General features: G+C 47.3%; 1 protein-coding gene across 4 annotated transcripts in view; it reads left to right on the forward strand.

Moving 5' to 3' along the window:
* LOC116953115 (potassium channel subfamily T member 2) overlaps positions 1-20,807 on the forward strand; it is a 224,074-nt gene that overhangs the window by 45,510 nt on the left and 157,757 nt on the right. For 3 of the 4 annotated variants that reach the window (XM_032972962.2, XM_032972965.2, XM_076074843.1), the window contains exon 2: positions 5,786-6,370. In XM_032972962.2, coding sequence (XP_032828853.2) covers positions 5,786-6,370 — 585 coding nt within the window. Of the gene's footprint in view, positions 1-1,320; positions 1,442-5,785; positions 6,371-20,807 lie in introns of all 4 variants that reach the window. The other variant, XM_032972966.2, reaches the window with a different exon arrangement.

Here is a 20,807-nt window from a genome sequence, read left to right on the forward strand (position 1 = left end):
TGTCACACCATAGACCGCCAGAAGGCGAACAGTCCAAAGGCAATGCACGTATCTGATCATTTATATCATTTATAGCTATATCATGGGACCATTTTTTTTAAGCACCCGGTTTGTTTCACGACACTTCTAAGCACCCACGTGTCTATGCTCCCCACCTTCACCAGCTTACACTGACCAGCGTGGTGAAGTATGGCCAAATGATTCGCACCACCCACGTGATGTACGGAGGTTCTCATTCGGCTCCCGTACGCTGCAAACATAATGGATTGAGTCGATGTCCTGAACAACGCGTCGGTGTGCACCAAAACGCACCTCCCGCATTCATCCGTGCTTGCCGGTTTCCAAGGCAGGACACTGGAGTGGTGTCGATGAGTACCGCAAATCAAGGGATCACACCGAAGCACCTCCGGTTGGCTGCGTACGGTGCAAAAAAAAAGTTCAACAGCATACATACATACATAATGGCAGATGGTGGGATTCTGCCCCGGCAGATTTTGGAGGTCGCGTGTCTCCCGCACAGCGGCGGCGGCGGCTGCAGTTTCTGGCGGAGGGTAGAAAGCGAAGGCGAAGTGCGGTTGTGGCATCAACGGCTTTTGGCCATGACAGAATCTTGAACTTGTGTCTTTGCGGAGAGTGCATGGCTAATAGCGTGCTGGCCCTGCGCTCTGCGCTGCGCTGTCACAGCTGGGGGCATTGTTACCGTTTTGGCCCAAGTGTCACCCGATAAGTGTGCCGAGCACACGGCCAGGAAACGTGCTGCATGCCGTGCGAGAGAACACACGCCCAAGGTCACTGAATTTAATTTTCTAAATGTCACAGTGTTCCGCTGGGGGCGATAGTCTCTTTAGCACTGTGGTAGTTAATGAAAACAAATAATACAATAATAATTTACAGCTATTTTTCGACTGCTCAACGATTACAATGAACTGCCACAAAGTGGATTGACGATTTGACGCATTAATAGATTATTTATTTTCTCTAGTATGTATAGTGAACTTCTTTCGTACCATACCGTGCTCATTCAAGATGCGGGGAAAGGACAAAAAACGAAGGAAGGGCAACAAACTGTCTTGTTCTGTCCATCTTATTTGTTCCATTTTAATTTCCAGCCCTCTTTTGTTCTTTAAATCCCCCTGTCCGATGAAGGCCACTCCAGGCCATGGCGGTCACAAAGGGTTTTTTGGCCATACTTTAACGCACAGCCGAGTGCGGCTTTGTGAATGAGAGGGCCCATAACCAGTTCGGATATCGTTTGCAACTGCTGTTTTCATAGCCAAAATACTGGAGGAATCCGATGAGCTATGAAGCTCTCTTTCACAGATTTCCACAGATATTCCCCATGGTCAGCAATTCAGCTCAGTCTGCCAGATTGGAGGCGCAGTATGCCAACAACCGTGCCACTCATCTGCACACCGCCCTCCACCTCCAACTCCCCTTTCCGGTTAGAATTTTTCATTTATTTCTGTACTACAACTCTGATGTGACAGAATAAAAATGTGAAAAGTTAACTAAATGTATTCTATTCTTACTGCGTAGTAAGCAAATGTTGGAGACACTTTGCAACTGTAAGAATGGAAAAGGATAAGTTATTCCACAAGCTCAGGTCTGATAACCTTTTAAAATAATTTTGAGAATCCCATGACAGTTCTTTGGACGAACTGGATTGCTGTATGCGTTGTGTCTTTCACGAGATATACAAGGTCTCCATGGAGGCACCACACAACATTAAATACTGGACGCCTCACAATCAAACAGAAGGCTGAGCTTCTCCAATACAAGTGGGCACACACAGATACAATACACAACAGCCAGTTGCACGCTGCACTTTGGACCTTGTGAAGCTGAGTTCAACTCCCAGACACGGCTTGCATCAGTGGCGAGCGATCTTTGCACCGGTTCTGGTTTCCCTCTGCATTCACTTGTACTGACCAGCGCGGTGAAGTATGGTCAGACAACACCCAAGACCGCATAGTGGGGGGGTTGTGGAGGGGGGCTGGGGAGGTGGGCAGGGCCTTCATCCAATATTTCATAAATTTGACGTAGTGTTGTGGGATACAAATAAGGCGAGGTGTGGACGCAGCGTGCCGAAATAATTCCCAGAGCAGCGTTCTGCACCGTTCTGGCCGAGAATTAACCACCGGTAATTTACCCACGATGCAAAGTCAACAATTTGAACCCGGGGCACTGTGGTGCCACCAATGCAGCCACCGCTCCCTTGAGTATTTGTGTCATCGCTGAGGTGCACACGCGAACGTTCATGATATTCTCCATATGCGGAGTGGATGTTGTTGTTGTCGTTGTTGTTGTCGTTGTTGTTGAATAAATTAGATAGGTAGCTCAATAGAATTTACTGCCGCTGTATCACTTCATTGCCTCTCTGGGGATGTGGAATACATGGCAGTGGCAGATCGTTAAGGAGCGCCACACGCATGGCAGAGTCTCGCGTCGCGGCTGAATTGCAAGATAGCATTCAGATCTATCGGTGATATAAACAGATTTTTTTTATTTTTCACAGGGGCACATGCTCAGCTAGGAAAGGCTAGAAGCAGGCGTGTCTGGTCCTTACGTAACACTGGTTTAACATATTATTGGTTCTTTCGGTAAAGTCACGTAAATATAAAATAATAATAAAAACCCACGACGTTTCGATCGCAACACAAGCGGTCGTCATCAGGAAACGGGGGGGGGTTAGCCTCTCAAGGCAGACTGTTTATATTATTATTTTTGTTATTATTCTTTTTAAGTCACTGGTTTAACATTTCACAATAGGAATTGCCACGAATGTAGCTCTACTCATTTCTCATTCTCATTGTTTCAATCACAGTCACGGTTGCTGAGCACAGGGCCCAAAGACCCAACATGTACAGCGATCTGCAACAAACAGCACTGCGGAAGGTATAACAGCTGGAGTAAAGAGAACGGCTCGCGATCGGAAGGTTGTGAGTTCCAAATCCTGATTAGGGGGTTGACTCAGCTCATCATCCCTCCGAGGCCTTTGAGCAGGAAAATAACTTTGACTCGAATAGCCAATATATTACAACACGTAGGCTTTCTCGACCAATATTATCCATAATCGAGGTGTTTTGTGGGGTTAGATCACGTAGATGTAAATGTGTCGTTGAACCCGTCACCGCCCGACACAGCCAATTAGTAAGGTTTGTCACGTAAAAACAACACGCCAATTCGTTACTAGTACAGCACACTGGTGTGTTGTAGAGTACTTGAATTTGTAAATGTTCTGGGTTTACTCTCCAACACACTCGGGTGTTTTGTACTAGTAACGCATTTATATGTTTTTACACGACAAACCTTACTAATTGTCAGTGTCGGGCAGTGGGGTGTTTAACGACACATTGATATTTAGGCGATATAACCCCAAAAATGCCCCTCTTGTGAAGTCAATACATTTATAGATTCGAGCAACAGTTTACAAGAACGTAGGAGAAGAGATGATGGGGAGGGATTTCAAAAGCCGGGCATGATCAGGCAGCAATATCCAGCATTCCCGAAGAGCTCTCGTAAACTGGTCAACAAAACTGACATTGTGGGTCGGACCCTCGGCGTGTCGTGCCCCCAATACGGATTATCTCAGAGAACAGACCTAAAAATTGCCCGTGGGGACAGGGAAAGGAGCAGGACAAAAGGGGGTTGCTTGCACAACGGGTCGAAGGTAAAGTGTAAATGCGAGGAGGTCAAGGGAATGGCAATTGTAGCGGCTATGAGAATAAGTACTCGTCGGAGTAAGAACGGGGAGCATGCTGTTCCATTGCAAAATAGATCAGGACGATAGAAAGCGTTATTAAAAAGCCATTCCATTGAGCGCGACCCATTTTTGGCACAGGAGAGTTTGGCAGAGGCTTGTTAATTGGAAACGATGACCGGCAGCATCGTAGCTCTAGAAACTGTAACGGGGTGATCTAAGGGCCTGCTGCTTTCTTCTTAACAGCGACAAGAAGAACGTCAAAGTGATAAACATGTTGTTGTTGTTTTTTTTCCTCGGGGCTTGTGAACGTACTGCTGTGATCACATTTAAAACAAAATATCGCATGTTAATTGGTACTTGGGTAATGGACCCGGGCTGCTCCATCATGTCTTTCGGGCCCTCATTATCTACCTGCACACAAGCAGCCTTGCCAGTGTCGTTATTTTAAAAAAAAAAACAACATCAGGCCATGCCTTTTAATGGTCTCAGGAGTCCATTAGAACACCCCTGGCTCAGAGCCAAGTTAACTTCATTCCCCAGTGAGATAAAGAATAATAATTTTAGTCGAAACAGTCCAGACCGTTGTTGTGGGAATTATTTTGCCATTATTTTCAAATATTTTTTCGGTTATGCATCTGTTGATGGGATTAGTGTAAATATTGCGTACAATGAGATTATATTCTTAGCTCTTTCGGTAAAGTCACGTTGAAGGGAAGCAATAAAATAATAAAATATATATAAAACAATAAAAATTCTCACGACGTTTCGACCATAACACAAACGGTCGTTTGTTATGTTTGTTTGTTTGTGTTATGGTCGAAACATCGTGATCATTTTTTATTGTTTTACATATATTTTATTATTTTATTGTTTCCCTTCAACGTGACTTTTCCGAAAGAGCTAAGAATATGAATTACTGCAGTTACGAAAGCTTTAAATACAATGAGATTATTAAGGGTCGGCATCACTCGCACTCTAGTGTTAGTGCCTTACGCCGACATTCCCTACTCTCAGTCAGCCTAGAAGCGTTCCATAAAATGTTGAGTGAGGAATGAAGCGCTGGTTTGGTAAATGTGGACAAGAGATGAGCGAACATCTTCATCGTCATCGGGCGCAAACCCCCTCGGGGCGTAGCGGACCCCACGAGACGCTGCCAGGCGAGCCTACCCGGTGCTCGCCACAGTGCTGAGTGCAGGCCAAGGCAATGGTACGTACGTCTGTACGTTGAACTTCTTTCGCACCGTACGTAGCCAGCCGCGCTAATAGGAGGTGCAGGAGAAGGACAACAAGCCAAAACACAAAAAGCAGTTGTAAAGTAATGAGTTTTCAATCAAAATTTTTGAAAATCGCGTAGCTCCAGTGGCTTCCGAATGTCGGAAGGAAGAGCGTTCCAGATGGCCGCAGAAGCGCATCTGAAAGCGCGCGATGCGGCGACCGTTCTTTGTTCGATGGCGAGCCAAAAGCCGCTGCTGCTAGGATGACCGGAGTTTGCGTGATGGTTCATGCTCCTTGACGAGATCAGCGAGGTATTGTGGTTCACTTATGGCAAGCACTTTGTGATTAATGAGTACAACTTCATGATGGTTTCGTTCAGCCACCGGAAGCCAACGTCGCTCGGCCAGCACTGGACGGACACGGTTGGATCTTGGAGTACCCGTCACGACACGCGCCAGAGAATGTTGTACACACTGGTGAAGATCAGCCTCAATCGCACATAGTCCACGTCAACCGGCGCCTTCCCCGTTGTCGTCTCCAATCTCACGCCGTTTGATGATAATGCGCAGGGCTCTGCTGTGATCAGCAGCATTAAACACCATGATGGCGATATTAATACCCACTGTGTGTCCATAGGGGATCCGGGGGTTTAATGCCTGCAAGTGCGCACAGACAAAATCTAGAGTCTTGCTGCTGCCCTTGAGTTTCAATCCACCGAGACCGTCCTCCGACTCGCTTCGAAGCCCTAACGGCGGGACACGTGGTCGCCTTCCATCGAGAGCAGCGCGTGTCGCTGTAGCGTGCAGAGCAAATAACTCTGACTGCGCCCATGTGTCATCACGAACGTGTGCTCTGCAACCCCCCCAGCTTGCGTAGGTACTCGCTGAGGTCCGATGAAGAGACAGGTGGCGAGGCAGCTTTGCGGCTCCCTCGGGCATCCGCATCCTCATCATCCCTCCTAGCCTCGGCGGCTGCAGCGGGATCATCATCATCATCATCGCCTGCAGCAGCGCCTACAGAGTCATTCTCACCGCTGGCCCCGCCGTCTGTGACCGAGCACGCACCTTCCACGTCCTCATCGTCCAAAGCGCCAATAAGGCGGAAAGACCGGCTGCCCCCGGGATCACTGCCGGCGCCGTCGGCCAAGTCGGTGTCGATATTGGTGCCGCCTCCATCGCCGCCGCTACCGCACGAGCAGCGGCATCATCATAATCATCATCAACGTCGCTATCGGCATCAGCATCGTCAGCAGCAGGAGCAGCAGGAACAGGAGGAAGCGCCGCCACCGCCGCCGAGCGCCGCAGCCCCACTCGCGGTGCCGGACGCCGGGCTGCTCCTCTCGCCCGACAGCCTCGGGATGAGCGCGCCCGACAGTGGCGTGCCGCCCCTGCATCCGCGCTACCGCCTCCGCGACCTCCTGCTCGGCGACCCGTCCTGGCAGGGGGATGACCGGTGAGAGATGGGGGGGGGGGGGCGTGGGAATGGTCACCGTCAGTGATTTGTTTTCATTGAAGTGCGACTTAAACGATTTAACAATTTTTTTTGTTCCCAGGTAAGGCCCTCTGAGCTCTATACAGCTCTTTTATTCAGAAGCGACCTGGCCACCACAAGTAATAATAATAATAGCTCAAACGAAGTGGCTTTTCGCGTGGACATTTATAGCAGCAGTCAAATACTGGAATCACGTGTTTCTAAATGTGGAGGTAGAAAGCGGAGGTGCCCGGAGAAAAATCCACACGACCACGCAGACTCCAAAGATAGAGGCGTCGGGGTCGGGATCGAACCCACGGCCTCATGTATACCAGGCGAGGTAATTAACATCTCACCACTGCTGGTGTTCGCCATAATTTTACTTAGATTGCCATGTTCTTAGCACGGTACACTTAACGAGTGCACCATCGTTGCACTGGGGAGCAGGCTGAACATATCAAATTAAATTTGATTTAGTTGATCTGGAATTGGTTCAATTTGCTCGCTCAAATGAAATGTTTATGTGTTTTTAATCGCTGTTGCTTGGCAAGACCCCAAAAACACCAAGACTGATGAACGTAGTCTGCAAGGGCAATTGGCCAAGGGACTGAACACGAAATATGGCGAGATATTGGAACGGAGGGAAGGCTGGTGCCTTCTGACACCAGCAAAAAATCACACTCGTCAGTTCAACGTCACCTTTAATGGAACTGTCGCCGTGGTCTCGCAGAGCGGTAAAAGAAAGTGCCGCGCCGTGCCGACGTGGCAAAGAAAAAGTGAAATGTGAATTTGAATGCCCCCCCCCACCTCTTACCCGCGCCCTCCCCCCTGGTGTGTGGGATCCGAATCAAGCAGAGCTCTCCATTGTGATGGATTATGAGGCGGCGTTAATTACATTCAAACTGCTGAGAAGTGTGCATAATTAATTGTCCCATTGATTGATTGGGGGGTGAAGGGTGTTTTGTCAACAAATGTTCCATCTTGGGGATTATCTTCGTGCCATTGATCGACGCAGCGCATCGATGCAGCACACCGATGCAGCATACCAAAGCAGCACACCGATGCAGCATACCAAAGCAGCACATCGATGCAGCACACCGATGCAGCACATCGATGTAGCACACCGATGCAGCACAACGAATCAGCACACCGATGCAGCACAACGAATCAGCACACCAACGCGCCCCACTGGGGATCCAGCTTCACCATCACATCTTCACTTCCGTAGGCAGTGGGATGCCTCGTGTGTGTCACTAAAGTGATATGTGTGTGCCCCGAGACCTTGGTTTTGATCTCTTCTAAGATGTGAGGCCAATGTGGAGAAGTAGGCGAAAATATCCTCTTTGAGGGGTTGTCTAGAGCTCCATCTAGTGAAGGCCCCTTCTGCCAGCAGTGGTATGAGCTAGCAATTGCAGTGCTGTACCTTTTATCTTGTATTTTGCTTTGTTGTTTCTAAACTAAATATATTGCATTTTTTTATATATATATTGTGTGTTGCACATTCTTGTACCTTTTTATTTCATGTAAAGCGCACTCAGATGCCTTTAATTGACGTAACGTGCACAACGCAAATAGACATTGAGTTGACGATTTGCATTTTATATTGTATCGAAATGCAGCAGCACCTCAGACAATGTACGGGCAAAATGTTGGCATACTGACGTCATACAGAGAGGCGGTCAGTAGTTGGAGGAAGAAAACACATTAACAATATAAAGTTATTCAACCTGGACTTGAACAGTGGCAGGGAGTCGATCGAACGGACGCCAGAGGTAACAGCGATTGCAGACTTTGCGGGCAGAAAGCGTTTGTTGCTGGAGCTGAGAACGTGTGAAACATGTTAACAATGTACCACTACTTTACCACTTGTAGTTAGTTATACGTAGAACTGCAAGTAGAAGTTGTATTGAAAATATATCATAAAAACGAGGCGGCGAGAACGGTGCATGTTTTTTTTAAATCCTGAAACGGATCATTTTGAAGAGATCAAACGCACTTCATGTATCATCTGCAATCAGCATACGTGTCACGCTCACGATTAACCTCATTCCCAACAACATCGCCCAAGTCCAACGCCCTTGAAATCAGAAGCGAGTGCATACAACTTGTGTCTGATGAATGAAGCGTCAAGCTGAGATTATTAAACCGTGCATCAACTGCAACACAATTGATAGTTTTACCCCCCACCTCCGTTATCGGGCAGCGGGGGGTTATGATAAGCGTCGGTAAGAAAGTGACTTTGGTTTCACGTAGCACTTTATCAAAATGTTCTTTACAAGTTGTACTTGTGTAAAAAAAAAATGGCAGCGTGATGACACTTAATTTTGACAGACCGTGCCACACTTACGAACAACATTGCCCCGGCGTGGTTATCTATAGCGGTTGGCGCATGCCATTTGAATTGACATTGTAAAAAGAACGTGGCCATTTTTTCTTACTCGAGAAAAAAAGTCTCTCCAAATTATCCCCATTGGTGTCATGTCACAAGATAAAGAAACTCACATTCTGAACTTTCACAGCCAACAGCGCGCCACATGTATGGCCCTGGAAGATGACATCGTAGAAACTACTCCTGAATTCATATCAAAATCGCGCCTGCCTTTGCCATCGCGCCTTCACCACCGGTTCCCCATCACACCTCGCCTCACTACTCTCTCCTTGCACCGAAGGCTCACGGTAGATCCCTACGCAGCAGCAGCAGCAGCCTCACTCAACATCTGCTTCGGACTCCGAGGTCTCGAACTGTTTCAGCCTCGTGTCGGTTCTCTGCTGTCGCCCCCTCGGTGTGGAACTCTCTATATCCCTTTGCACATTCGCAACATCACATGCACTCTGACTTTCAAGCAACATCTAAGGGCCTCCTCTATCTGTTCTGGGCCAGGCTTTCGAGCAGCCCTGAGCTTGGCTCTGCACTTGTCTGCGAAATCTGGCTCGTTATAGATGTCATTATTATTATTAATACATTTATTCCACGCCAACGGACACACCTTGAACATGCCGTACATAAAATGCTCTTCAATCCAACATTTTGAATTATGAGAACCGTACTCTAGCCCACTTAAGTGAGATGAAGGTGAAGATGAAGTCATGCAATTTTTAGTTTAACTGTCATGCCAGGATATCATTGCGAGTGTGGATTGCGACTTACCCCTGGCTGTAACACAGCAGCATTTCAGCCAACTTAAATGACAAATAAAATTGAACGTGATGGGGGGGGGGGGGGTTAAACGGCGGGGTTAGGGGGGCAGTCGTTGGCAACTAGACTGAGACCATCAACTCGCCACACCTGAGAAACACATTCCTGCGGAGGGAGCTGGTAGGAACGTTGGGTTGCTCGGTCAATGGCCAGGGTCAACGGCGGCACCACGTGGTGTATTCCGCAAATATGCCCGACTGTGAGGGTGGGCACAAGCCGGCGTGAGTAGGTTAAACGTTGAGTTTTATAAGGGCACCACGGGGTGACCAGCCCCTCCCCACCCAGCCCCATCCCTCCCATCCCCCACACCTCCCACCCCCCACCCAGCCCCACCCTCCCCACCCAGCCCCTCCCCACCCTCCCCACCCAGCCCCTCCCCACCCTCCACACCCTCCCCAGCCCCTCCCCACCCTCCCCTCCCCACCCAGCCCCTCCCCACCCTCCCCTCCCCACCCTCCCCAGCCCCTCCCCACCCTCCCCTCCCCACCCAGCCCCTCCCCACCCTCCCCTCTCCACCCAGCCCCACCCCTCCCATTTTATCCGGGTGTCCGGATACACGTGGACAGACATCCACAGACATACACAATTAATCCCCTGCCTCCTGTGAATTAATCCCGGTTGGGCTTCCAGTCCACTACGTTTCCTACCAGTACAACTTTAATCACAGGTAGCCGAGGAGCAGGATTTTGAACCACGGTAGAGCCGTTGGTGACATCGGCTCCGTGCGCTGGAGGAGTTGTTGCAAATCGCCATAGAGGGTCGCCCAAAGAGATCAACCACTGAAGCGTGAGACTCACGCATCTGGGCTTATTCCCGTGCTCGTATGCATCCGCAAATAAATATTCTCACGCAAGAGTAGTTTTGATCACCTTCGTATCGACGTGTTGTTTAGAATACGCATCGTGCTTGGCTGACCAGCTGGATCCAGCACAATACCGTGACATTTTGAATTTAAATCTACACCAGAACTATCCTTACGCTATTGCACTACACTTGTAAAGCAACACAAATTACGTATTTAGCTTTTCTAACACCGATCTAGAGTTATTATAGCTAAAACGGTGTTGGGGTATTAATTCTTTATTATTAAAGTTATAATTAGCTAGAATCAGAATCAGAAAGGGTTTTATTCGCCATGTAAGTTCACACCGACACGGAATTTACTTTGGCAGGATGGTGCATACATTCAACATATAGGAATCTAAAATCTTAAATAAGTTTTAAACAAGTCTTACTATAATAAGGGTTAAAAGTCTAACACCAAGGGGCTGAAGTATATAAAATTAAATAAATATCGAATATAAAATAGCTTTAAGATATAATTTAAAAATAAAAAATACAAATATGGTAACATAGTTAATATCGGTAAGGTGTCGTTCTGTAGATCAAATGTTAAAAACAGTGTTAGCCCTTGGCCTTGTTTAACAGGCCAGCAGCAGATGGGAAGAAACTGTTTTTATGGCGTGAGGTTTTGGTCCTGATGGACCGAAGCCTTCTGCCGGAGGGGAGTAGCTGAAACAGAGAGTGTCCAGGGTGGGAGAAATCGGCCATAATCTTCCTCGCTCGCCTCATGGACCTTGTCGTGTGCAGGTCCTCGAGGGTTGGTAGATTGCAGGCAATTACCTTCTCAGCAGTGTGGATGATACGCTGCAGTCTGCTCTTGTCCTTGGCAGTGGCAGCAGCGTACCAGACGGTTATGGAGGAGGTGAGGATGGATTCAATGATCGCTGTATAGAATTGCACCATCATTGTCTTTGGCAGGTTGAATTTCTTCAGCTGCCGTAGAAAGTACATCCTCTGTTGAGCTTTCTTGGTGAGGGAGCTGATGTTCAATTCCCACTTGAGGTCCCGGGAGAGAATAGTGCCCAGGAAGCGGAAGGACTCTACAATTTTGACTGGGGAGTCTAATTACTATGTATTAACCAGCAAATACATTGATTGTCTGTATTTATACTTATTTCCAAAAGTTTGACTCAGATTCTTAAAAGTTGCCAGCACTGCATCGCAGAGCGGTGCGAGGGATGGCGACGGCTTGCGGAGGCCGACATCCAGCAGTGGATTGATCATGGCTCACGAGGCTGACTCATTTGTGTGTTGACCCCAGTGGCTGTCGCTCAACGGTGGCCGCCTTTCGCCACGCGGCCCGTGGCCCCTTCTCGAGAAGCATCCCAACGTTGTTGCGGAACATTTGCCTGACACAGCACGCCGACGCCACCAATTTTGGAGGCTTACCCGCGAGAGCATTTGAAACTTGAACCACCAATTCTTTACGTGAAACACTGGGTTGTTTTGCTCCCTTCCTATTCCCCTCTGAAGGCATGAATTGAACGCTTGAGTGCCCGTTGGTACCGTCTCTACGGCCCGGTAGCTGGGCGAGGAGCTCGCGATTGGACGGTTGCGAGTTGAAATCCTGATCGTGGGTTGACTGAGCCCATCATTCCATCGGGATCGACAACATCCAATGGCGGAGCCAGCATTTTCAGTTAGTGGGGCAACCCCTCCAGCAATGAAAAATGATAGAGGAGTTATTAGTAAGTAAGGACTTGTCCCTTGCTTTTTATCCGACGCGTGTGCAGCGATGGCGCAGCCACCGATCGAGGGTCGAATTCGAACCGCGTTCTGTGATCGGCATCGCGCTCGCTGAAAGTGTTGATGCCTTCAGGGAAGTCGTGGACTGTAGACGCAACTGCGCAAAATTCTGTGAGTCACTTATGACTGCTTTGCCGTTACCTATTGCCAATTATGGACTCAGACTATTGTCCTATCATCTCATAGAGTCCCTGGCACGTAATAATAGGCTACACAGTGGCAGTGGGTGTTGCAAAATGCCGATTTATTACTAATAAACTCGAATGATCCGATAGAAATTAGGGATTTCGATCGGATCATTGGGGGGGCACGTGCCACCCCCTCCACCCACCCCCCCCCCCCCCCCCCCCCACTGGCTCTTCCAGTGATAATATCGGTATTACTTTACGGGGAAGCCAACAGTAATTGTCCAATGGAATTTCAACCACTGCTTCTGGGCTGTAAACAAAACAACGAGCACCGCCTACCTCAATGCACATCGGAGCAAGAAATCGCTTTGACTTTATTTTAAAGTGCGCATTGTATGCTCGGCAATCCGTGAAGGTATATCCAAGGGGGTGCCTTGCCATTCAGGGTATGCATCGCCTCACGGCCATGGCAATATCGCTGCCGTGTTTCACCTCACCTTTTTGCTGCGTGTTACGTGATTAGAGAGCGTTTCTAAAAGGGCAATTGGCATCTAGCATTAATGAGCGCCTCCCAGGGCCTCTGTGATGCCCCGTAGCTGTTCGCTGCCCACGCTGCAATGTCCCTGCCCGGAGTCTGAAGGGCACCGCCGCTCCGTTATTGCCTCTTGATAACGCTGGGATGGTGATGGACACGAAAAAAAGTGGTTTATAATGGAAAAAAAAACCTCCCAAAAAATCGAGGAAGTCTTGGTACAAGTGCTGCTTGGCTTAAATATCTGAATTGGCAGCAGGAGGGAAATTATGCCTCCACTGTGGTGAAAAGGTAAAGGTCCAGGCCTGCAATTGCTCACTCACGCCATTGCTGGTGGAACGGCCTCCGCTAGAGGAACCTTGAGAGCAGTGGTTCTTCTTCTTAACCCGGGGTGCACGCTGCACCCTCTGGGGTGCGAGATGCCCTTTCTGGGGGTGCGAGACATGGCCAGATTTTTTTTTTAAAAAAGGTAAATCGTCGAAAACTCAAATTAAGCACGGGCACGTAAGTATAAAAAAAAATACGATTGAGAACCCAAGGGGTTCAGTCTGCAAGTAAAGGTTAAGAATACTGCTCTAGGCGGTGTTTGGGCCGAGTCTTGCAACGGCTGGCCAGATATTTTTGGGAGAAACAGGAATGCGCACAATGTACCCTGACACACGCCACCTGCCGATAGACTAAATACCCTCGTACCCATTTAGGCTGCTGGGTGAACAGAGGCAGTGGCATTTAACAAACGCGTCCATTGTTAACAAACGCGTCCATTGTTACCAAACGCGTCCATTGTTACCAAACGCGTCCATTGTTACCAAACGCGTCCATTGTTACCAAACGCGTCCATTGTTACCAAACACGTCCATTGTACCAAACACGTCCATTGTCATCGCCGCTGTTCAACGAGAACAAACCGTCGAGCTCTGGATTGCTCTTACATCACGGCAGCATTCCTTGTACTGGAGTGATGATTTTAATAACGATGGAACTGATGTGCAGTTGGTTAAATGATGATCGAGGAAATTGATTACTGTGTATATATTCCTCCTCAGCCCCTGCACTCCCCTGACCTCTACATAATTATTGTATTATCCAGGTTTTTTTTTTACTATGAGCAAAGCAGCTCTATAAGTTTCAACTAAGATGAGGCTAGAGGCCTGGCCAGGTGGCTCATGGGCAGAGCAAGCAGCTCACAATCAGAAGGTTGTGAATTCAAATCATGATCGATTGGTGACTCAGCCCATGAACCATCCAGGTTTGGTAAAGTGCAGGAAATAATAATAATAATGGTAAATTCAACTTCCAGATGCGCTTCTGCGGCCGTCTGGAACGCTCTTCCTTACACTATTAGGAAGCCACTGGAGCTATGCACTTTCACATAATATATTAAAAACTAATTTCTTTAGAACTGTTTTTTGTGTTTATTTTGTTGTCCTTCCCCCCGCACCTCCGATTAGCATGGCTGGCTACATACGCTGTGAACGAAGTTCAACATACTTACGTGCATACAACTTGTAACGCGTCATACAGTAATCACTCACTCTCAGAGAGAGAGAGAGAAAGAGCGAACGCGTGGCCAACTCAGAGACGCGATTAACCACAGACAAGTGGGAAAGGCAGCAATCAGCCGATGAGCCGGCACCGAATTCCTCCCCAAGCTCTGCGGTTCTCCATATAGTAAGGTGTTATCAGCCAATTAATGAGCGTTTATACGTGTGGGGAGGAAAACAAACAATTGTAGCATCCGGTGAAAACCCACGAGTGCAAAGAGGCAACAATCTGTGCCATACCGATGGTGCAGGCGGAGTCCACACTTGACGCGCCGTCTTCTCCTGGCATAGCCAGTGCGCGGTACCTCGGCGCTCAGAGCAAAGGGGGCGAGTGTGTGAGCCACCAAACCTTCACCTCCACAGTGCTGGATTGCGGGCGTGTGCCGCTACCGCCCGCCAAAGTGACGAGCGACTTGGCGGCGCTTGTCCGGAGAGAATCGCAGAGGGCCCCAAGTTGGAACGTTTTCAGTCCAACCCTTTTTTTTTGGCTGCGCTCAAGGTGTTTTCTAGGGTCCAGGCACAATTCCCCAACTGCAGCTTGTCCATTAATCGACGGTAAAGATTTTCATCTCAATAAACGGCAAGGCCAGAGCGCATAACAATTCATCGCGGCTTCAATGCGGGCGATTAAGAAGTCAGCCCTTGCATTCTGCACGCTGACCTTCACGAGGGTAATCATCATGGCCACGAGGCAAGAAGCCTGGTAAGGCCCTGTCCTTTTAACAACAAAATATGTTTTTTTTTTTCCCTGGCGGTACACCGATGCGTCCAACGACACGCTGCAAATGGGGGCGAAAACAATATGTTGAGAGACGCCATCGTGTGCACGTACACATTTGGCCACTGTGAACGTCGGGAGATTTCAACTCGTTAATAAATCCGGCCAGGTGGCTCAGGCGCTATAGAGCGAGTTGCTCGAAATTGGAAGGTTGCGAGTTCGAATCCTCGTTAGGGGAGGCGGGGGAGGGGCTGACACAAGCCCATCATCCCTCCGGGCGTCGATAAAACGAGTCATTCGCTGAGCCACCTGGCCGGACGTTTACCGAGATAAAGCTCAGGTTGTCCTGTGAAGGAAATTTCTCCCTGCCATAGGATTGCGGAATTATAGCCCACTGGTATGTAGCAGCAAACAGGAGATAAGGACTGTATAAATGCTCATTCGAGCAGGAGGACATCACTTTGACTGCAAATGCAGTGTGGAAAAATAATAATAATTGGGTTTTAATCTAAATGTTTTGAGTAGGACGCAGCTTACTTGTGCTCTCAACACACTTAGCCACCTGCCCCCTGGTGTCAACACCCGCAATGAGAGCTATTGTGCACAAAAGTGCTGCCCTTCCCACTTGTCTCTCGTCCATGCTAATGCTAATGGGCGAGAGTGTAAATTGTGAAAAAGGAATTACATCTCGCAAATGACAATAAAGGGCAATTGTCAAAAGCGGACGCATGATTCGAGCTATAATATCTTACGACACACAGGTTGATTGCTGTTGTTGTTTTGTGAAAAAAGGAAATAATTGTTGCGAGTACATTTCATGCAAGTATTATTTAAAATTGAAGCTATTGCAATAATGCATACGATATAATTAATCTTGATTTGAAGCTTTCGTGACTGCAGGAATCCATACTCTTTGGTTCTTTCGGTGAAGTCACATAGGTAGAAAATAAAATAAACCACGACGTTTCGGGCGCAACACAAGGGTCCGTCTCACATTAACATAGCCACTTCCGTGCTCTCGTTGAGGAGGCTGCTCTCCTTCTTTTCTACAGTTACATGCTAATTTCTCACATTAACATCATGCTAATCTCTCACATTAACATTGCCACTCCCGTGCCCTCTAATTTCTCACATTAACATCATGCTAATCTCTCACATTAACATTGCCACTCCCGTGCCCTCTAATTTCTTACATTAACATCATGCTAATCTCTCACATTAACATAGCCACTCCCGTGCCCTCTAATTTCTCACATTAACATCATGCTAATCTCTCACATTAACATTGGCACTCCCGTGCCCTCTAATTTCTCACATTAACATCATGCTAATCTCTCACATTAACATAGCCACTCCCGTGCCCTCTAATTTCTCACATTAACATCATGCTAATCTCTCACATTAACATAGCCACTCCCGTGCCCTCTAACTTCACACATTAACATCATGCTAATCTCTCACATTAACATAGCCACTTCAGTGCCCTCTAATTTCTCACAATAACATCATGATCATCTCTCACATTAACATAGCTACTTCCGTGCCCTCGTCCAGGAGGCCTCTCTCCTAGCTTACTTTTACATGCTAATTTCTCACATTAACATCACTAGCCCCGGCCACTTCTTTATGACCCTTGAGCTGCACCCATTTCAAACCTTTTAAAACAGTCTGCGTCAGCAGCAGGCCCACGCTTTCCCACCTGATGACGGACGCTTGTGTGTTGCGCCCGAAACGTCGTGATTTATATTATTTTATACCTACGTGACTTTACCGAAAGAACCAAAGAGTATGATATAATTAAATAACTTGTACATCTTTTTGGTTGGCTTAATTTTCACGGCGAGTGCCTGCTTAGAAGATAATTTTGTACATCATCACTTAGGGGTGACCACAATCAGTACCACTTTGTGGGACATCGGGTATTTTTGTCCTGTGGATGAATTGGCCGAACCAAATGAAATGTGGAACCTCTGCTCTTGTCTCAGTGTTTCCAAAAGAGATGGACACGAGGATAAGGATTTCCTTGAATGCCTCAGCGTCTTCAAGTGCTCCACATCTCATGTTAACCATTCCTATGCCGTGCATCAGTCTATCCAAGGTCACCCCAGTGGCAGTTGTTCCTGTGTAGTTCAAGGTAATGCTATTTGATTTACTATTTTTACTTTTTTTTTAACCAAGCAAAGCCCACTGAGCTGTATAACTCTTTTTCAGAAGCGACTTGGCCACAAGTGATAGCTCAACGAAGTGGCTTGTCACGTGGAAATTAACAGCAGTCAAATACTCTAAATGCATGATGTCGATTTTAAACGTGGAGGGAAAACCCGGAGGACCCGGAGAAAAATCCACGTGACTATGAGGAGAGAGACACACACTCCACATATACAGCAGGTGTCAGGGTCGGGATCGAACCTATGACCTCCTGCATACCAGGTGAGGTAGTTGACATTTCGCCAGCGTGGTGCCCGGATTAATGCAGCACTCGCCTGCAAATGCGCATTAGTTTGTCAGTTGGGAGAGATGTTTCTTCGTGTCTACTTTGTCCCAATGAATTAATATGCGAGCAATGTTTCAAAATTGTTAAATATGGACCGCGATGTCAATGCACAGATGGCCGTATTAACCAAGGTGGCCGTTCGGTTCGAACCACAAACCTGTGGTCACAAAAATAGTGGAGATCGTGCTACTGCTTGGCTACGTCACTGCCTCCCCCCGCCCCCCACTTTAAATAAAACAGAGAGACGCTTTGATTTAATTCTACACGAACGAACATATAAATATGAAGAAAAAAAAGCAATGCATAATTCATGTACGGGTTGACCTCTGTGACTCTGAGAATTAAATGCTGACATTCATGCTGATTTCTTATTTGGCAGGTGATGGCCTCGTGTATGACTGCTAGACCATGCCCGTCTTTTCTAGTTCCCAGCCATTTACATCAGTCACGCACGTGCGCACACACCCATTTTTCTAGTTCACACTACAAACATTATATATATTTTAAACATTCACCCGTCGGTTGCCACCAGGCTATTTATACGTTTGCTTTGTGCACAGTCGAATGCTGTGAGTCCTGCTATCTCTCCGTGGCAGCCGTTACTCTCATTGCGAGATGCATATACAAGGAACTGGAGGCCACCTCTCCGCTTAATATGCATTACAAATCTGTTGCCAGGGAACAATTCTGTCTTTCAGCAACATCCTCCGCCAGCTACTGCCTCCTCCACTTGCAGATGTGGGGGGGGGGGGGGTGACCCATCTCCTCCAACGTCCCCTTCTCTTGTCCCCTTCGTTTCCAATCTTCTCTCTGCCTCTCTGTGTCCCTCCTTCTCCCTGTGCCCAATCCCGTCGTCGGTCCTTCTCCCTCATTGCACCCCTCCACTGGAAGCAACTTCCCATGTACATTGATCAGCATTTCCCACAGACTCACACTACCCATAGACTCAACACTGCACCATAGACTCAACACTACCCACAGACTCACACTTCCCATAGACTCAACACTACCCACAGACTCACACTACCCATAGACTCAACACTACCCATAAACTCAACACTGCCGATAGACTCACACTACCCATAGACTTAGCACTGCCAATAGACTCAACAATGCCCACAGACTCAGTATATATAAATTACATTTAGGTTACTGCAGAGATTTCACAGTTAAAATCCAGTGGTTGCCCACTTTATTATGACACCGGGTGCATTAACCATACAAATGTAATGACAAGTAGAGTCTACATGCGGTGTGAGTGGAATAGTGACCACGGGAGGTAATGACAGGGGAGTCAGCTGTGAGTGCGAAGGGACCGGTGGCTACGGCAATGTTCGAGAAGGGAGCGTGGACAGGCGACGGAAGAGGACGGTGGACCCTCACAGTGGAGCGAGCGTCCAGAGTCAGTGAGAAGATTCGAGAAGGGGGACGTGGTCTCAGTCGGTATATAAGAGGGAGATGCGTGGGAGACTCGGGGCTGTTTCAGTGGGCATCTCCCCGCCTATGTCAAGTGAATTGCCATCAAGAAACAAGGTCCCCCCTAAATTTTGATTTAAAGCTTTCGTGACTGCAGTAATTCATATTCTTAGTTTTTTCGGTAAAGTCACGTTGAAGAGAAACAACAAAATAACAAAATATATATAAAACAATAAAAATTCTCACGACGTTTCGACCATAACTCAAACGGTCATCATCAGGTGTGTCGGTTTGCATAAATTTATTTAGAAAATGGCATATTTATTTATATATATATAAAAATAACGTTTGCGTCACGCGCAACGATTGGCAGTTTGCCAGGACTAGTCCATCTATTTTTTGAAAAGAGGAGGGGGGAGACGAAATTTGTTTTTATGTATGCTGTCTGAAAGCCGCTGTAAGCGTGAACAATCAATCAAGAACTGAAATAATTTATCAAATCTTTCCAATGATTGCTAAGATAGAATCCATCTTCTCGGTTGAAATTGTCTCTGTGTTTGTATATGTGGATAGCCTCATGAACGAATCTCTCATGGAAGCCAGATGGCTTACAAAGAACCTCCGTCTTGGAAAAGTCAATGGCATGTGAGCCTACTGAATTAGAACAATGATCTGCTACGTTGCTCTCAGGGGCCTGGGTCACATCGCTGCAGACGTAGCAAGATCTGAAATCGCTGCAACCCTCAAAAACGCTAAGATGCCAGCTAGCAACCTCAGCAAAGATGAGCGTTTTGAATTATATAAATTAAAAAAGAGGAATGATATTGTAGTTCTCTCAGCTGACAAAGGCAATGCTACTGTCATCATGGATAAAATAGAATACAACAACAAAATTAAAGAATTACTCGACGATGGTAGTTATACAAAAATAAAAAGAGATCCCACCAACAGCCTCGTCACACAAACCAACAAAATAATTTCTGATTCAACCGCATTAATTGATCAATCTAAACAGTTTTCGTTGAAACCTTCTGCTGCCAGGCCACCAAGATTATACGGCTTACCAAAAATACATAAAGTTGATACACCTCTTCGTCCCATAGTCTCTACTATCAGCTCCCCCACCTACAAACTAGCTCGTTTTTTGTCTGAAATCCTGCGTCCTTTCACTGGAAAGACCACCTCTGCGGTACACAATTCTACTCACCTGGTATCAACAATCAAGGGTATTTCCCTGTCCCCAGACGACCTGCTTGTCAGTTTTGATGTAGTTTCCTTATTCACCAAGGTTCCTGTACCTGACACCATTGCAATCATTGAAGACTTGGTTCATCAAGGACTAAACACTGAGGTACCCCCCCTGGTGAGACACTGTTTAACCAATACATACTTCACTTGGAATGGAACTTTCTACAAACAAACTGAGGGCACCCCAATGGGCTCCCCCCTTTCTCCAGTTATAGCTAACATTTTCATGGAGAAATTTGAGACTGACGCCATCCAGACTGCCACTCTGCGCCCAACCTTATGGAAGAGGTACGTGGATGACACTTTTGTCATCTGGCCACATGGCCGGCCTGCTCTAGACCAATTCTTCGACCACATCAATTCCATACACCCAGCCATCAGATTTACCATGGAAGTCGAAATAGATGGCAAGATACCTTTTTTGGATGTCCTAATTAAAAAGAGACCTGATGGTTCAATGAGCCACTCTGTCTACAGGAAAGCTACCCATACGGATGCTTATCTGAAACCGGATTCCCACCACCATCCATCACAGAAGAATTCTCTCATCAAGA

The sequence above is a fragment of the Petromyzon marinus genome, chromosome 50, assembly GCF_048934315.1.
Source record: "Petromyzon marinus isolate PM22_M1 ecotype Great Lakes invasive population chromosome 50, UKy_Petmar_22M1.pri1.0, whole genome shotgun sequence".
NCBI classification, from domain to species: Eukaryota; Metazoa; Chordata; class Hyperoartia; order Petromyzontiformes; family Petromyzontidae; genus Petromyzon; species Petromyzon marinus.